The sequence below is a fragment of the Pogoniulus pusillus genome, chromosome 2 (genome assembly GCF_015220805.1).
Source record: "Pogoniulus pusillus isolate bPogPus1 chromosome 2, bPogPus1.pri, whole genome shotgun sequence".
Lineage (NCBI taxonomy): Eukaryota > Metazoa > Chordata > Aves > Piciformes > Lybiidae > Pogoniulus > Pogoniulus pusillus.
In genome coordinates, this window is record NC_087265.1 from 34,309,405 (window position 1) to 34,324,405 (window position 15,001).

The following is a 15,001-nucleotide window of genomic DNA, read 5'->3' on the forward strand; positions in this document are numbered from 1 at the left end:
CCTGTGACACTGCTCAGGGTGCTGCTGTTGTATATGGGTGGAGGAGGTAATAGCTGCTTATCACATTTCGTCAGAAGGCAGGGATGGTTGCCTTGATGCAACCTTGATGGAAGGTCTATGAGGAGGGGGAAGAGCTCTTCCTGTCCCCATCTTTCTGCTAACATTCTTGATGCTGCTCCACATTTGGCAGTGCTCTCTTCCTGGGCCAGTGAGCAATGCAATGGGCTGGTTTTATCTTGCACCATCAAGAAGATACCTCACGGAAAGGCACTGCACCAGGTCTTGTCCCAGCTCTGCAGGAACAAGGTGTCTAAGATGATTTGCCAGACGTGGAAACATGCAGGGGTGTGCAGAGTCAGGACATGCCCATGCATGGTGATCTCCTACAGGGCAGTGCCACAGGGCCCCTGCCATTCCCTCTATTGGGATCTCTGTGTCCCCAGGCATTGCCAGCACAGATAGTGCCTTCTGCCCCTGGGATGGACACTGGGACGGACTCTGGGCCAAGCACCAAAGAGCAAAATTCATCCTTGGCCATGGAAGGGCCAGCAGGGGACATAATACTGGGGTCTGCCTGAGCAGAGCAGCTCTCCTGAGATGGATATGAAAGGAGCCAGACCAGGGAATGAGTGTATTTCCTAGCTGTATTTGCTGCTGCAGAACCCCAGCCCATGCTCAAGCCCCTCTCAGGCCACTCGCTTATCCAGCAGTGCCAGCACCAGTGTCGAGCCTCGCTTCGCCTCCTCCAGCAGCCCAGAGATCTTCTGTGACATCTGCACAGAGAGGGAAAAGGTGCATCATTCTCCACTTGACAGGACAGAAGCATCATCTACCATTCACCCCATGCACCCAGATGGTGGCAAAAGGAGGCTGTGCCTGGGCATGAGGAGTCCCAGAGGCTTCATCTCCACCTCTGTCTCATCTCATCCTTTGCACCGGGCCCCTGCTTACCGCAAGCTTGAACTTCTCATCTGTTATATCTTTGAGGTTGATCATGACATTGAAGTAAGCTCCAAACACAGCTGTTTCCAGCATTTTGGCTCCCACCTAGGAAAAGGAGCTTGAAAGAAGCTCTTCTGCTGAACCAGAGCACCATATGGTCCTGCAGCAGGGCAGACCCTTATGCTGCAGGACTCCCACAAGATCTGACCCAGCAGCACACCACACTTTCCAACCCAGTATTTTCAGGACGTGGCTCCAGCAGTGGGAACCATTCATGATCCTGCCACACAGATGGGGAAACTCAGGCAAGGGCTGGTGAAAGTCAGCTGTCCTACAAGGGTTGCAAGCTGCCAGTTATTTAGGGGACCAGTATTGCTGGACAGTCCAGGAAGCACAGCTGAAGAGATGCATCCCAAAGGTCAGGACACAGTCCTTGCAGAGAAAAGCAGTAAGCCCAGCAGCCTCAGAAGACCCACTTGGGGCAGTGCGTGAGCCCAGGGCTGTACCTGGATGTCAGATTTGCAGGCCAGGTTGCAGTGATGTGCCAGGTCCTTCAGAGCAGGCCAGAGCCCACTCACCTTCTCTGCCAGGGCACAAGGAACCTTCACAGCTGTCTTCAGTCCCTGTTGCATGGCAGCTGTGCGTCTGGGAGGGGGAAGAACCTTGGGTGAATGCTGGGTGGCCTTGCTCCCTCAGTTTGCAAATGCCCAACAACCCACCTCACCTCTCCCGCTCTTCAGGGGTGCCTTTTGGCAGCTTCAGAGCTTCCTGCAGGCAAGGAAAAGCAGATTTGTTGCTATTTACTCTAAGATCTCATCAGGGGCCAGGACAGGCTTGATAGCTCCCATGCTCTTGCAAACCTCTCTTAGGTGATGATGTCACTTCCCCTGGCCCTGGCTTGGGCCAAGCTTACAGCCCTGCTCCGAAGAACATCAGGGCACAGCAATGGCCCCTTCCCAGCTAGAAAGCTCCCCACTGCCCCACTAGACGTCTGTCCCTGGTGGGACCTCACCATGTAACTGCTGAAGGCACGGGAGTCAGCATCCACCATTGCCACCAGCTCATCCATGGCCTGATGGAATGGAGGGATCAGCTTCCTCATGATGGGGTCCAGTTCCTCAAATTGCCGCTTCCCATAGCTCATCAGCCCCACCATGCAGCCCAGTGCCGCTCCCTGCCAGAGTGCAAGGGCAAATCCTCTGTCAGGACACAGCACCCACCACTACCACTGTGCTGGTTCCTCTTGGGGGCTCGGCACACCCTGAGGACCCCCGGGGCAGGCATGGACCCCATCCCAGTGTGGAGCAGCACGTACCAGGGCAGCTGCAGCTGCAGACACAGAGCCTCCTCCTGGCGCTGCAGACCTCCCACCGACTGCTCGCACAAAGGCACCTAATGGCTTGGCCACCAGCCCCTCATCCGCCTCTCCTGCCTGCACCAGGTACCTGTGGCACAGTGTTCCTGTGGGTCAGCACACCCCAAGCACAAGGACCACCCTGCCCCTTCACACCCAGCATTGTGCTCTACAACAGGTTTTCATTCGCCCCTTGGCTCTGCAGGCAGCTGAGAAGGTGGCTAGCCCAAGAAACCCAGAGAGTGTCAAGGAGAGGACAAGGAACCTGATGGAAACTGAGCTGGGGAGCACATCCTGGTGGTATGGGGGATTATTCTGCACTAGAAAGGGTGAACTTGTGCAAACAGCATTTGATGGGATAGAAACAAGCCTGCAGCCACATCCCAGGGTGGGACAAAGAAGCCTTCAAGTGCTTGTCCTGATTTCCTGGATGGATTTACTTTCTTTCTGCACCACAGACATGCATTTTGCATCAGGCACTACAGCACAACATCTCTCCTTGGAGGGCAGTATGTGAGCTGGAGGCAGTGAAATTTGGGCTGGGGATGAAGTGGAGGATTAGCATGTGCACACTCAACTTTGGACACAAAGCCTGCTCCTGCTGCCTGCCTAAGTGACCTGGAGTCCCTTCACCCCACTTTCACAACCGCCAGCATTTTGAAGCAGGGACCACACCATGCCTGTACAACACCCAGCAGAGATGCTCTGGGTGCAGATGCCACCTCTAAAACAAGCTGAGTGCAAGACACAAGCAGGATCTTCCTGTCTAGGCAGGGATGGGCACCACAATGTGACCCAGGACTGGGGCCCTTACTCGATGATGCGCTCCCGGGGGTGAAACGGAGACAAGGAATCCAGGCCCAGCCGGCTGACCACCTGCAAGGAGCAGCACCACAGCGTCAGCACTGTCACAGTGAGTCCTGGTGCATCCTCATTCTTTGCTCTTAATTAACCAGGGCTGATTCAGACCTAGGGCAGAGTCATCTGGGCCACCACCCAGGGAGAGGACAGTGTCACAAATCATTCCATCCCAGACTTGGCAGTGGCACACAGCCACCTACAGATTACTAGAGAGTGCACTGGTAAATAATTACTTTGCTCTTATCTAGCTTGTTCCCCATAGGGTGGAAAGGTCCCTCCCTCCTGCAAGCTGAAAAGCAGAGACTGTCTCATTTCCAGCTTATGTTGGTCCTAGGGCCAAAACACCATGCACTGCTCTTGAGCTCTCAGGACATCTACTTCCCCTCCTGGCCTCCATGCCAGCAAGCTGGGCAGCTGTTGCCCACATTCTGTCTTCACAGAACAGGCTTTCTGCTCCCTCAGCATCTCAGTGTCCTCAGAACAATAAATCAACTTGTCCCACTCTAGCGGCTTTACAGACACCATCCCTAGATACGAGTGTTTTGCCTGGTGACAGATGCGATCCCAGACTTCTCAGTGCTCAGTGCCACTTTGGGAGGCTGGGAAGGTGAGAACTGTCTCTCTCAGGATCCCACCCTTGTCTTGGTACCAGGAGGTGCCACGTTACCAGCCTTATCTTCTGTTCCTCCTCCAGAATGAAGAGTTTTTCCTTCTTTATGTAAAATTCAGCTGTGTCCAGTATGGCCTTCTTGGGGACAAGCCCCACCAGCTGAGATCCCACCACAGGGAGATTCAGTGCCTGTGAAGAACACCAAAAACATGGCTGCTCCCAGAGCATCTGCCCTGCCACTGCTACCACCCCCCAGCCTGATGATTCACATCTTTTCCCAGGACCTGGGGAGCTCCTGGTAAGGCTTTCAGCAGAGGAACTGGGAGCAGTAAGTTGCTGAGCTCTGGGGACATTTTTTGCCATCTGGCACTCTGACCTTGGCTGAGCTAAGTGTGAGATAAGGTAGAGTATGACTTGAGGATCAGGTCAAAAACTTGCAGGAGATACATCCTCTGCAAAGCTCCTGCTGAAACAAGCATGGCATGCCACCCACCTCTGCATCTTGGCAAACTTCCTCATAGACAGCATGAAGCGGAGTCGTCTCAAAGTCCAACAGGTTTGTGGAAACTTGAGCTATATTCTCTTCCTCCAAATACCAGCCAATGCCCTGCACCTTCTTCAAGCGCCCAGGCTGTCAAGAACCGCCACAGTCAAGGCATGGCCCAGGAGGTGAAGGGGCAAGCAGGTGTGCTCCCAGCATGGCACTGGCATGAGGCTACCTGGTCAGCACCACGACCCTGTTCACGGAGGTTGAGGGCGATGCGATGAGCCAGCTCCTTGGTGCACAGCAGGTTGATGTTGTATGCAATAAGGAAGGTCCGGGCACCCGTCACTGTGGCCCCCCACCGGGGGACAAATGTTGGAGGCCCAAAGTCAGGAGCCCACTCTGGTTTTGCAAGCTAGGGAGAAGACAGAAGAGTGCACGCGCTGGCAATATTGAGCAGCATGAAACACCTTCCCAGAGACAGCATCTCCATCTCCAGCTAGCATCTGCCACAAACACTTCCATGTTCAGCAGCACCCAAAGCATTTCACCAGCTCCTCTTGCTGCAAAGGAACTATGTCAGTCCCTGGCACACTCCCTGAAGCTGGAGAGGTGCAGCTCAGCTCTTCCCAGCCTGGGATGCCCAGCCAGGTGCTGCCAGGCTCACCTTTTCAGGAAGTGCCTCATACTCCCCAGCACGGATTGCAGGCAAGGCCTTCCTGCTTTCCTTTCGTGCTGCCTCTCCATACAGGTAAACTGCAAGACAGAGCCAGTGGTGAGCATCACTGGGCAGGGCTCAGTGGCACATCATCTAGCAGGGTCTGGTTTTGCCCATATGGAACTTTTGCACAAGGTGGGCAGGTTCTCCACAGTTGAAAACATGTAAGGTGGAATGGGACAGGCAGAGGTTCCTGGCACTTACCAGGCACTCCTAGCTCTGTTGCCAAGCGCTGCCCGAAGATGTTGGCACAGGTGACACACTCCTCCATGCTGACATTCATCACTGGCACAAAGGGGCAGACATCCAGAGCCCCCATGCGAGGGTGTTCACCTGGTGAGAGGGAAGATGTAAGATGGGAGCTGCGGAAAGCAAGCAGACAAGGAGAGAGGACAGCCCTTTCCAAACCTCTTTTGCCACCTTGAGCAAAGTTGAGTCTGAAGAAGTAACTTCTAGCCCAGCTGAGGGATAGGAGGGATTCAGCCTCTCTAGATCAGGAGGGTGAAAAAGAGCTTTTCACAGTGCCACCACCATCCATCCCAGCAGCGCTGTTTGGCTACCAGCAGATGATTTTAGCTCCAACCACGCAAGGTGCACCCAAAGCTGACCACCCACCACAGTCAAGGGATGTTCCACATCGGATCAGCTCCTGTGCCACCCCCAGGCTCACCTGTGTGTCGGCTCATGTCAATGAGCTGGCCAGCCACTCGGGCCGCACTCAGCGCTCCTTCAATGACAGCCTCAGGGGACCCCACAAAGGTGTACACAGTGCGATTGGTGGAGGCACCAGCATCTACATCCAGCAGCACACAGCCCGGTGTCCGAGAGATGGCCTGTCCTACCGCATCGATCACCTGCAGGCAACAGAGAGCGGCAAGATGGCTGAGCTGGCTACCCTACCACCACAGCCCCACCTTTGCAAGGTGGTAGACAACTTCTGTCAGCTCTCCCATTCCCCGCTGGGTTTGGAGATGACCCTGTAATCACTGGGGATGCTGTCCAGCACTACACAGGGTGCAGAATCCCAAGGAACAAGCATCCAACTCATACTTCAGGGGATTTAGGACACCTCTACCTCCCAGTGAGCCCCAAACTGACTGCAGTGAAGCAGAGATGACCAGCTGCTGCTGCATGTCAGAGAGCACCATCACATATTGCTGTTTCTGAAGATACTGTTCCCTGACAGTTTCAAGACACACTGGCTCTCCAAAGCCTGTTCCCTGGGCAAGCAGTGGTTTCATTGCAATTTCAAGTTTGCCAAATTCCTCTTTCCCTGGCAGGGCCAAAGTCCAGCCTGGGGCTGATGTCCAGCTTAGATTTCATTAACCTGGATGGAATATTTTGTCACAACCGCAAGAGATATTTCTTTAAGTGGGTGTGCCAGACCACCCCACGCTCTTTTGCTACAGCAATCCACAGGCAGTAAGGAGAAGGGAGTCTAAGCCCCAGTTTCTCACAGAGATGCCAAAGGGCATTTTTTGCATTATGCAGGCAGAGGAAGGCGCACAGCACTTCAAAGGAGACAAGGCAGAGTCTGGCAGTAGGTGTTGCCTGGATGGCCCCTCCACCAGAAGAGCCCATCCATTTGCACCCTGGCACCACACACCACCTAGCCTGTCTGCACACTCTCTCACCTCCTTGTTATTTCCCTCCGAGAAGTTGGGTACGCACTCCACCAGCTTAGCCATGGTCCCAGGATCAGCCTGCACCCCGCACTGTCACACTCAATTCCTCATGCCCTGTGTGTTTGTCCTTTCCTGTCCCAGCACCCAGTCTGTCGCCTCTTCCCTGGGCCGAGGTTTCTCATTAACTTAATTGATCTATGGACAGGAGTCAGAAAGGGTCTTGTATAAACAATGTGGTACTGACCCTACTGCATCTGGAGCAGCTCCAGACACAAGGGCACTGCCTGGAGTGCACAAGGGTCATCCTTCCACACTGATTACCCACCAGGGCACAATAATTTCTAGGAGGTGGTGATGCTACAAGAAAAAAATATCTGCTGTGCCCAGCATGGTGCTGTGGCTACTGCCCAAAGCACAGCAAGAGGACCAAGCACTAGCACTCTGCAATGCGGGGGGGGGAGCTGCTTACCAAAGCTCCCCCACACGTGGGCACTCCAGGAAGCCTGGCATGGACGCGCCTGGGCCCTGGGCAGCAGGTAAAACCTCTCGCTGTGAGCAGGATTCGAACCTGCGCAGGGAAACCCTATTGGATTTCGAGTCCAACGCCTTCACCCCTCGGCCATCACAGCCCCCTGCTTTACAGCCCCCAGGTCCCCTGTGGACATGCCATTTTCCTGGAAGTGGGGAAGTCTCAGGTAGCTGGCACATCTCCACATGCACTTTCAGCCCCACTCTGCTCCTGAGAAACTGGCAGCAGGCCCTGTCCCCAGAAAACAACACCCAGTGCCCCAGTGTCTTTTCCAGCAGCCCAATGCCCAGCACAGGGTAGGGTGCCTGGGCATCTGCGCACCCTGGCTCACTAGTATAGGGGTATGATTCTTGACTCCTCATGCTTCTGTGCTGAAGCAGGGTAAGGGAACGACTGTGGGCAGTTCTCCATAGCCCTCAGGTGCCAGGAATCAGCCCCAGGCCAGCCATGCCCACAGGAAATCCCAGACCTTTTCTGCAGGATTTCAGGAGCTGGCAGCAGCACAGTCAGCAGGAGGGGACTCTGGGGAGACAAAAGGACACCGAAATGATGGGAGTTAAACTCAGGGCCTCCTACATGCAAAAGCAAGCACTCTCACACGGAAATACATCCCTCTGGAACCACTCCCAGAAATGCCTGTGGCTGCCTCCATCCCCAGTCCTTTTGAGCTGTGACTGAAGCTGTTCTTGGGTTTGTATGCATTGGGTGTCCTTGGGAGAACCTAGGTTGGTGAGAGGGCTGGAACAGGGAGGATAGGATATCTGTGGACCAGGACTGGGATATTTTTCGTCATGCAGCTCCTGGGCAACGATGCCCACTGAGGACCTGATTGCTCAAAAGTAGGGCTCGTCCGGGAGTTGAACCCGGGACCTCTCGCACCCTAAGCGAGAATCATACCCCTAGACCAACGAGCCATGGTGCACAGCTGCCTGTGCACCCCCACCGGCTGCCTGGCACTAAGCTGCTGGGGTGGGGGGGGTGGAGCACTGGGTGTTACTTCTTGGTGATGGGTCCTGTCACCAGCCCCTGCAGAGTGGAACCTGCCTGAGGGTCTCTGATGGCATTCACTGGGCACCTTTGACACTGCCCTCCAGCCTTACATTTGTTTATATTTGTTACACTGTTCTCTAAGGTCATTCCAACCTTCCACTTTACCTTAACTCAGTACTTCTGAGCTCATGCATTCTCGCCTGTCCATGACTTATGTTCCAGTGTATAATATTCAGGCAATTCTATAGAATCACTACATTTAATATTACTATACCCAACACTGCCCTGATTCCCAGGAAAAGGGGACAGCAAGCATGAGCTGGGACAGAAGACACAGGGCTGCACGGGCGACCTTCAGGCTGTGGTGGCTCTGGAGCAGTAGTGGGACAGGCTCCAGTGGGATTTTCCAGATTTTGTAGAAAGGGAAGGAAACAGCCCTCAGGCACGTTCTGCTCTACAGGGGCTGGTGACAAGAACCATCACCAAGAAGTAACACCCAGTGCTCCACCCCCCCCACCCCAGCAGCTAAGTGCCAGGCAGCTGGTGGGGGTGCACAGGCAGCTGTGCACCATGGCTCGTTGGTCTAGGGGTATGATTCTCGCTTAGGGTGCGAGAGGTCCCGGGTTCAACTCCCGGACGAGCCCTGCTTTTTGGACACTCACCACCTGGCACAGCCCTTGCTGCTTGGCATGGGGGGCCCATGCTGCCTCATCAGCTTGGCTTTGTCCTCATTGCTCTCCAGTGCAGAGTGGGGTGCCGTTTGTCGCCCCTCAGGTCAGAGAGACACATCTCTGCCATGGATAAGGCTCATCCTCTCCTGGATATGGGAAACGAGCTGTCAGGGTAGTGGAGCAGAGTGATGCCCTGCTGCACCACATCTCTTCTGGGCAGTTCTACCCGGGGTTGTGGTTGAGGATGAGGGCATGTAGAATCTCCTTTCCAGACAAAAAAGTCAACTTCATCACCACTGCCCCAGGGAAAAGATGGGTTTAGGAAGCAAAAACTGGAGATGCTGGGGATTGAACCCAGGGCCTCTTACATGCAAAGCAAGCGCTCTCCCACTGAGCTACATCCCCCTGCACATCAGAGCTGTGCAGGTAAGGCACACTGTTTCTGTCATCTCAGTCACAGGATCTGAGCTTCCTAAAAGTAGTGTCAGATGAAAGAGAACCACTATGGCCACATCACAGGGTCATGTTTGAAGACAGATGGGGATGCCAGGCCTGGCTTTCTAAGCTTCATCATACTTGTGGAGAACATCAGGGATGCTGTCCACAAAGAAAAAGTTGCCCCAAAAGGAGTGCTCATCCAGTAGTTGAATCTTCGGCCTTTCACGTTTAAAACAAGAATCATATCCCCAGACCAAACTGCTGGGGTGCCGCACTCCAGTGCTCCCCTAGCCTTCCATGTTTTGGACAAGGCTGTAGTTTTCCCCCAGCAAATCCTCATGCTAAGGGTGCTGGGAAGCAGTCTCTGGCCAGACATGCCCATGGGCATCCTAGGGCTTTTCTAGAGTTCTGGAATGCTCCATCAGCCACATAGTAGGGATGTGGATCTGGGCAGGCAAAAGGATGTGGAGATGCTGAACTCAGGGCCTCTCACATGCAAAGCAAGTGACCCCTGCTGTACTACATTGCATCCCCCTGAACCAGCGACACCTTACTACCAACTCCTGAGGGACCAACCTGCTCATGAGGACACACCCATCCAGGACACTAACCCCACACTATGCCAGGCATCACAACGCCGTAGGGCACCAGGGAAGGTGGATGCCCAAAAGCAGGGCTCGTCCGGGAGTTGAACCCGGGACCTCTCGCACCCGAAGCGAGAATCATACCCCTAGACCAACGAGCCAGGACAGAGCTATGTTGCCTGTCCTTGGCCTTTGTACTTCCTCCACCCCTGGTCCCAAGTGTGGAATGATACATCTTCAACATTCCTATCTCTTACTACCACCCCAGCAATATCCCTCTCCTTTTCCCCACTGATGCCACTGTTGCTTTAGGACACGAGACAGAAGCTGCAAGTGCCACAACAGCAGACATTTCCCCTGGCTGTGTTTTTTCCTGTCCTTCAGGAGCTTTCAGCCATGGGGGTCATCAGGGTGCTGGTATGAGGACAGCTCCAGGGCAGGACAGGGGAATTTTTTTTCTGGACACAGTTCCTGAGGATTGGGCTGCCTGCAGCTGTGCCAGGCTGGAAAGCTGAGCTGCTGAGGGATCCCAGCTGCTGGAAACGTTCCCTCTATGAAGGGTGGAAACACCTGGGTGGAAACAGGGCAAAGACCTGATTTTCAGACAGTACACTCACAGTGAGACTCCAGTGCTAGGTAATTATACTGCATTGCAGGCAGTGCTAGAGCAAAGGTTTCCTCCCTGGAGCACATCCAAACCCTGCGAGCTGACCCTGGAGAAAAACGATTCAGCCATAAGCAGTGAAGACAAACCTCACGCCTCTCCCCTGCCCTACAAGGAGCAGACAGAGGGAACGCTGCACCCACCCTTGTGATTTCCAGGTCATGCAATCCCCACAGTTGCCTGCTTTCACACAACCAGTGCTAACAGGCACCTTACACAGCAATAACCAGATCAGCCTTTTCCTCTCTGGGAAATACACAGACATCTGATTCTCATCAATTAACAGCCTTGGAATATTTAACTGAGCACTTCTTGAGTGTCAAATAAAACTCCACAAATATTTCACTCTCAAGACCTTTTAAACTGTTGGGATTTGAGCGCAGCTTTCATAGTGCTTGTATCTGTCTCTCCCAGGGGCTGACCTCCTCAGGGCAAGGAGCTCAGAAGACAAGGGGGTGTATGGCAGCCAGGAGCAGTGTCTAGTGATGATTTTGTCTCAGGGAGCTGGCAGAGCCAGCAGGGTTGCAGACGTGCTAGGGTGCAATCTTTGTGAGCTCCACTCCCACGGGTGGCACCAAGGGGACCAACCAGAAGGCCAGTGCATTTCAATTTGCATGTTTCTTCCCCCATGGCTCACACATGTGGACAGCCTGTTATTTTCCTGCTTTATGGGATTTCCAGCCCTGGAGGAAAAACAGAGCGCTTGCCAGAGCCATCACCTGTCTGGCTCCCCCAGGCTGCTGCAAGGCTCTTTCATGGTGGTGAGATCACCCCAAGATCCAGTGGCAAGCCCCTGCCCTGCAGTTAGTCTGCAGGTGCTTAGGATAGGATGTCCTCTCAGTAGTGCACTCCCCTCCTTCTTAGCCCAGCAACCACCTTCTCTCTCCCTCCTAAAGCCATCTCTCCTCTTTCCCAGGGCAGGTGGGAAAGTTGCTTTGGTGGTGGGAAGTTGCATTGCAAAGCTTTGGTGGGTAAGAGAGGAGAGCTCTGTTAACAAACAAGTCTGCTGTGCCTGCAGGCTCTCAGCTCCAGGGACTCTCTCTTTACCTGACCGGCTCCAGGACACATGTGCCCAAGCGCTCTGGCCACGAGTCCTTGCCCCAGCAAGGAGGGATGAGGAATGCTGCCTGTTGAGCTTAATCCACCCTCCTGATGTTGTCCTCAGCTTGGCCCCCAGATGCTGGGCTGAGATGTACCTTTTGCTCTCCTTTTCTATGACAACTCTCTATGCTTCTCTTTTTTTTTCCCAACTTAAACCATGACTTCATTCCTCCTCCCCAACTCCTCCATCCCCAGATGGACAAAGAACCCACCAGCATACAAAATGTTCACTGGCTGCTTCTCCAAAAAGGCAGCTACAGACAAACCTGAATGAGTCCTTTTGCCACTGTTGCCATTTAAGCTTTCCTGTAGCTCACAAGCCCAACAGAGCAGAATATCCTTTCTCCTCATATGGAAAAATTAGGCAGAAGAGTAAAAGGGATAAAACAAAGAAAGCCTTAAACTGATTTGGAAGTTAAAAGGTAATTTTAACAATAAATATAAAGGTGTTTAAGGTGAAGGAAGGTTACAGAAATATAAGAGATATAGATGTATATACAAAACCAGGTTGGATAGCAGTGGATTATCTGGGCTGAAATGGATTCTCCTTGGATGCAGGCACCAACACAGGGTAGCAGGTATGGCCACGAGGTCAGGCTGGGCGTGTGGTTATCAGGAACAGCACCAGCAAGGCGATGTTGCAGAAACAAAGGCAGGAGCAAAAGAGCAAGGAGGAGCTTGATTGTCTCTTAAATAGGGTTGTGCACAGGAAATAGAGTGGAATAACTTTCACCTGGGGGTAGTCCTTCCCCCAGTAGGGTACAGGTCTCCCTGCCACCCTGGGGGTCAGGTTTCCAGACCACTCCACCACCCCAGATGGACTTCATCTAGTACACTCACGTGATGCAGTTTAGGGTTTCCCCATGGTTATAGGCACTCCAAAGAGGAAGTTGATACCCCCATGGATGTGACTCTGCAATGGGGAACTATCACTGTCACTTTCCCAGGTCCTGTTGAGCAGCAGTATACCACCATGATTCATGCACTGTGACTTCTTCTGGTGCAGTTGACCACTAAAGTAAAGGACAGAAAAAAGAAAATTGAGGTAAATAGAGGTCTCTTAGGAAGCAATGACTGCTCCACGAGGAAAATGCTGAGTGACAAGGAGGAGGTTTTGTCCAAGGATATGAGCAGGTGAGGGAAAAATTGTGTGTGGGGGGGTAAACAGAAGACATGAAACTCCACATATACAGAGATGTGGCCAAAGAGTTGCATTTGGGTTAAGCTCCAGGTGTTTCTGATAAATGTTTCTCCAGGTGTTTCTGATAAATGTTTCTGCTCTTGCACTTAGAAGCTGGAAGTAGGCAATGCTGGTACCAAATCCCAGGACCCAGCTATTTCCCTCCATGTGCAGCCTTTCACCCACAAAGCATTTTTTTCTCATCTCAGCCTTGTTATGTAGTTCTCTATTTTGAACCAGGGCCTTTGGCTGCACTGTCTTTGCACTGTATTTTTAAGGCTTGATCAGCAGGTCTGTGAGGTCCTGCCCTGGGCAAGCACTGGCTAGGGGGAATATGTGGTGAAGTTAATTCAGGACAGTTCTGGAGCTGGAAGCCAAGACGACATGACTCCCAGCTGCGAGTCACAGCAGCTGTGTGAGTGCCAGGTCCAGGACAAAGACACCTGCAGGGCACCACAGTCCTCCTTTCCCTGATTCTGTCTGCACTAAGGCACCACAATTAACAAGTCAAATCAAGGACTCGTATGGGGTTTATTCTCCTTTGAGACAAAAAAAAAAAATCAACAGTCTCAGAACTTCACCAGTGGAGTAATTCAGCAAAAAGGCACATAAAAACTCATTATTCTTTCCTCCTGCTCTATTCAGGACCAGTCCTAGACAGTAGACTGGTGGAAGACAGTTGAACGAGCCCCAGATGCCTACTGCTTTCTAACAAAGCTTTTGCTAGAAATCAAATGGTTTTCCTCACTGTAGTGTTCAGGAGAATTTTGCATCCCATCTTTGCAAACGACTTCTGGGACTGGAACAGCTACATCTGAGCAGTTCTTGGAAGAGGCATGTGAAGCCACACCTGGTGCTTGGGCTGCTGAGCAATTCCCAGATACATTTTCTCCACATTAAGAGCATCCATGTGAAGTTCTCCTGAGCAATAAAACCAGATGAGCTAGGTCAAAGTCTTTTGAAAATCAACATGCTTTCAAGCTCAGCTTATTCACTCCTTATAAACTCTCATAAGCCTTATGCAAAATATCAAACTACCAAAGAAAAGAAAGGAAATTTAAGCAATACCCATGGAAGATTCTTACTCTCTCTTCCATTAGATGAAAAGGTTTTGCTTGATGATATATGGCATCTTGGAAAGATGCCTTTACCCAATGCCTGACATATTTTTCCAGAGATGCCTGCATCCTTTCCCTCTAAAAGAACTATTTTCCATTTCTTTGATGTGTTCAAATGAAGTCTTGCTCCCAGTCTTTGAGAAGAGCTCAGTATGTAACTCATTGTGTTGTGACTGGCATCAGGGCTGGGGCTATCCTTGTCCTCTAACTTACTAGCTCACAAGCATGGGCCCTGTAAGTCTTTCTACTGATGAGTGCTAGTTCAGCCTCTGCTGTTACCTCAATATCTGTACCACAGAGGGAAATTATAGTTTCTTCTTTGCATTCTTATTATGATGTTTATATATCTTTCCTGATTGCATTAACACCAGTTTGAGTGACCATCATTCACAATGTCACCAAGAAACATTAGGATGCCTCTTTGTGCAACACCCCTAACCAGACAGGTCTCAGCAAATTTGGGTTCCTGAGTGTTTGTATGTTCACAGGAAACCTGGATGAGCCTGCAGCACATTTCACATTGCAGGCATCCCTCTTTATCTAACCCAGCTGGGGATATGGCTGCGGATATGGGCTGCTGGACAAGGTGCACCCACATCCAGGGTGAGATGGCATTCCCTGAGCCTTCATACTGAGCTAGCACAGGGACATGGGTATATTCAGCTCATGTTTTCCATAGGGCTCACACAAGGCAAAAGCCACATCTGTACACGTGTGTCTGTGTGTGCACGCAGCAGCTGAGAACAAAACATTTCTGCTGCTTCATGAAAAGGTTCAGCCAGATGCAGACACTTCACATGCCTTACTGGTACCTGGGCTATCTAGGTTTGTGTCAGTCCATACTTACTTGTGCGATGCTGTTGTAACGAGTAAGAATGAAAAGCCTAATGCTTGCAGTATGGCTTTGTCATGGTGTATCTTAGGAATTTTCTACTCTTCATTGTCACCCATAAAACATGGGTCAGTTTGGAGTAGGATGACCATCCAAAAGAACATTTCACAAGAAATCCACTTCTGCCTTTCTTCCCTGACCCCATTCGTCCTCCTTAGCTCATCCTGAAATGTTGCTGAAAAATTCATGGCAAATGCCGTTTTGGAATGTCAAACTTTTGTGTTCCGACCTCCTCACAGG

The 15,001-nt window shown here is 52.0% G+C and overlaps 1 protein-coding gene and 5 non-coding genes across 11 annotated transcripts; 1 reads left to right on the forward strand and 5 right to left on the reverse strand.

Annotated features, from left to right (window-relative positions):
- Positions 1-626: 626 nt before the first annotated feature.
- FTCD (formimidoyltransferase cyclodeaminase) lies at positions 627-12,678 on the reverse strand. Of its 6 annotated transcripts, none has more exons than XM_064167026.1 (16): positions 12,071-12,670; positions 7,593-7,645; positions 6,604-6,789; positions 5,640-5,823; positions 5,174-5,302; positions 4,919-5,007; positions 4,487-4,666; positions 4,261-4,398; positions 3,825-3,956; positions 3,111-3,172; positions 2,258-2,387; positions 1,955-2,116; positions 1,667-1,710; positions 1,449-1,587; positions 952-1,047; positions 627-773 (listed from the first exon to the last, which is right to left on the reverse strand). In XM_064167026.1, the coding sequence occupies exons 3-16, from the start codon at positions 6,655-6,657 to the stop codon at positions 687-689; spliced, it is 1,626 nt and encodes a 541-aa protein (XP_064023096.1). In that variant the 5' UTR covers positions 6,658-6,789; positions 7,593-7,645; positions 12,071-12,670; the 3' UTR covers positions 627-686. The 6 variants fall into 6 exon arrangements, with proteins under 6 accessions (XP_064023096.1, XP_064023090.1, XP_064023105.1 ...); XM_064167020.1 differs by having other exon boundaries at positions 7,445-7,645; XM_064167035.1 differs by lacking the exon at positions 12,071-12,670 and adding an exon at positions 8,776-8,869.
- On the reverse strand, positions 7,142-7,223 carry TRNAS-CGA (transfer RNA serine (anticodon CGA)). The gene has a single exon. It is a non-coding gene; the product is annotated as a tRNA-Ser (tRNA).
- Positions 7,966-8,037, reverse strand: TRNAP-AGG (transfer RNA proline (anticodon AGG)). The gene has a single exon. It is a non-coding gene; the product is annotated as a tRNA-Pro (tRNA).
- On the forward strand, positions 8,686-8,757 carry TRNAP-AGG (transfer RNA proline (anticodon AGG)). The gene has a single exon. It is a non-coding gene; the product is annotated as a tRNA-Pro (tRNA).
- Positions 9,118-9,189, reverse strand: TRNAA-UGC (transfer RNA alanine (anticodon UGC)). The gene has a single exon. It is a non-coding gene; the product is annotated as a tRNA-Ala (tRNA).
- TRNAP-CGG (transfer RNA proline (anticodon CGG)) lies at positions 9,896-9,967 on the reverse strand. Its single transcript has one exon. It is a non-coding gene; the product is annotated as a tRNA-Pro (tRNA).
- Positions 12,679-15,001: the final 2,323 nt, after the last annotated feature.

Excerpts from the sequence above, each read along its gene's own strand:
- FTCD (XM_064167026.1), bottom strand. The coding sequence starts at position 6,657 with ATGGCTAAGCTGGTGGAGTGCGTACCCAACTTCTCGGAGGGAAATAAC. Across the intron at positions 4,667-4,918 it reads ATGAGGCACTTCCTGAAAAG|CTTGCAAAACCAGAGTGGGC; the intron begins GTGAGCCTGGCA and ends TCTTCTCCCTAG. Across the intron at positions 1,048-1,448 it reads CCTGCAAATCTGACATCCAG|GTGGGAGCCAAAATGCTGGA; the intron begins GTACAGCCCTGG and ends TCCTTTTCCTAG.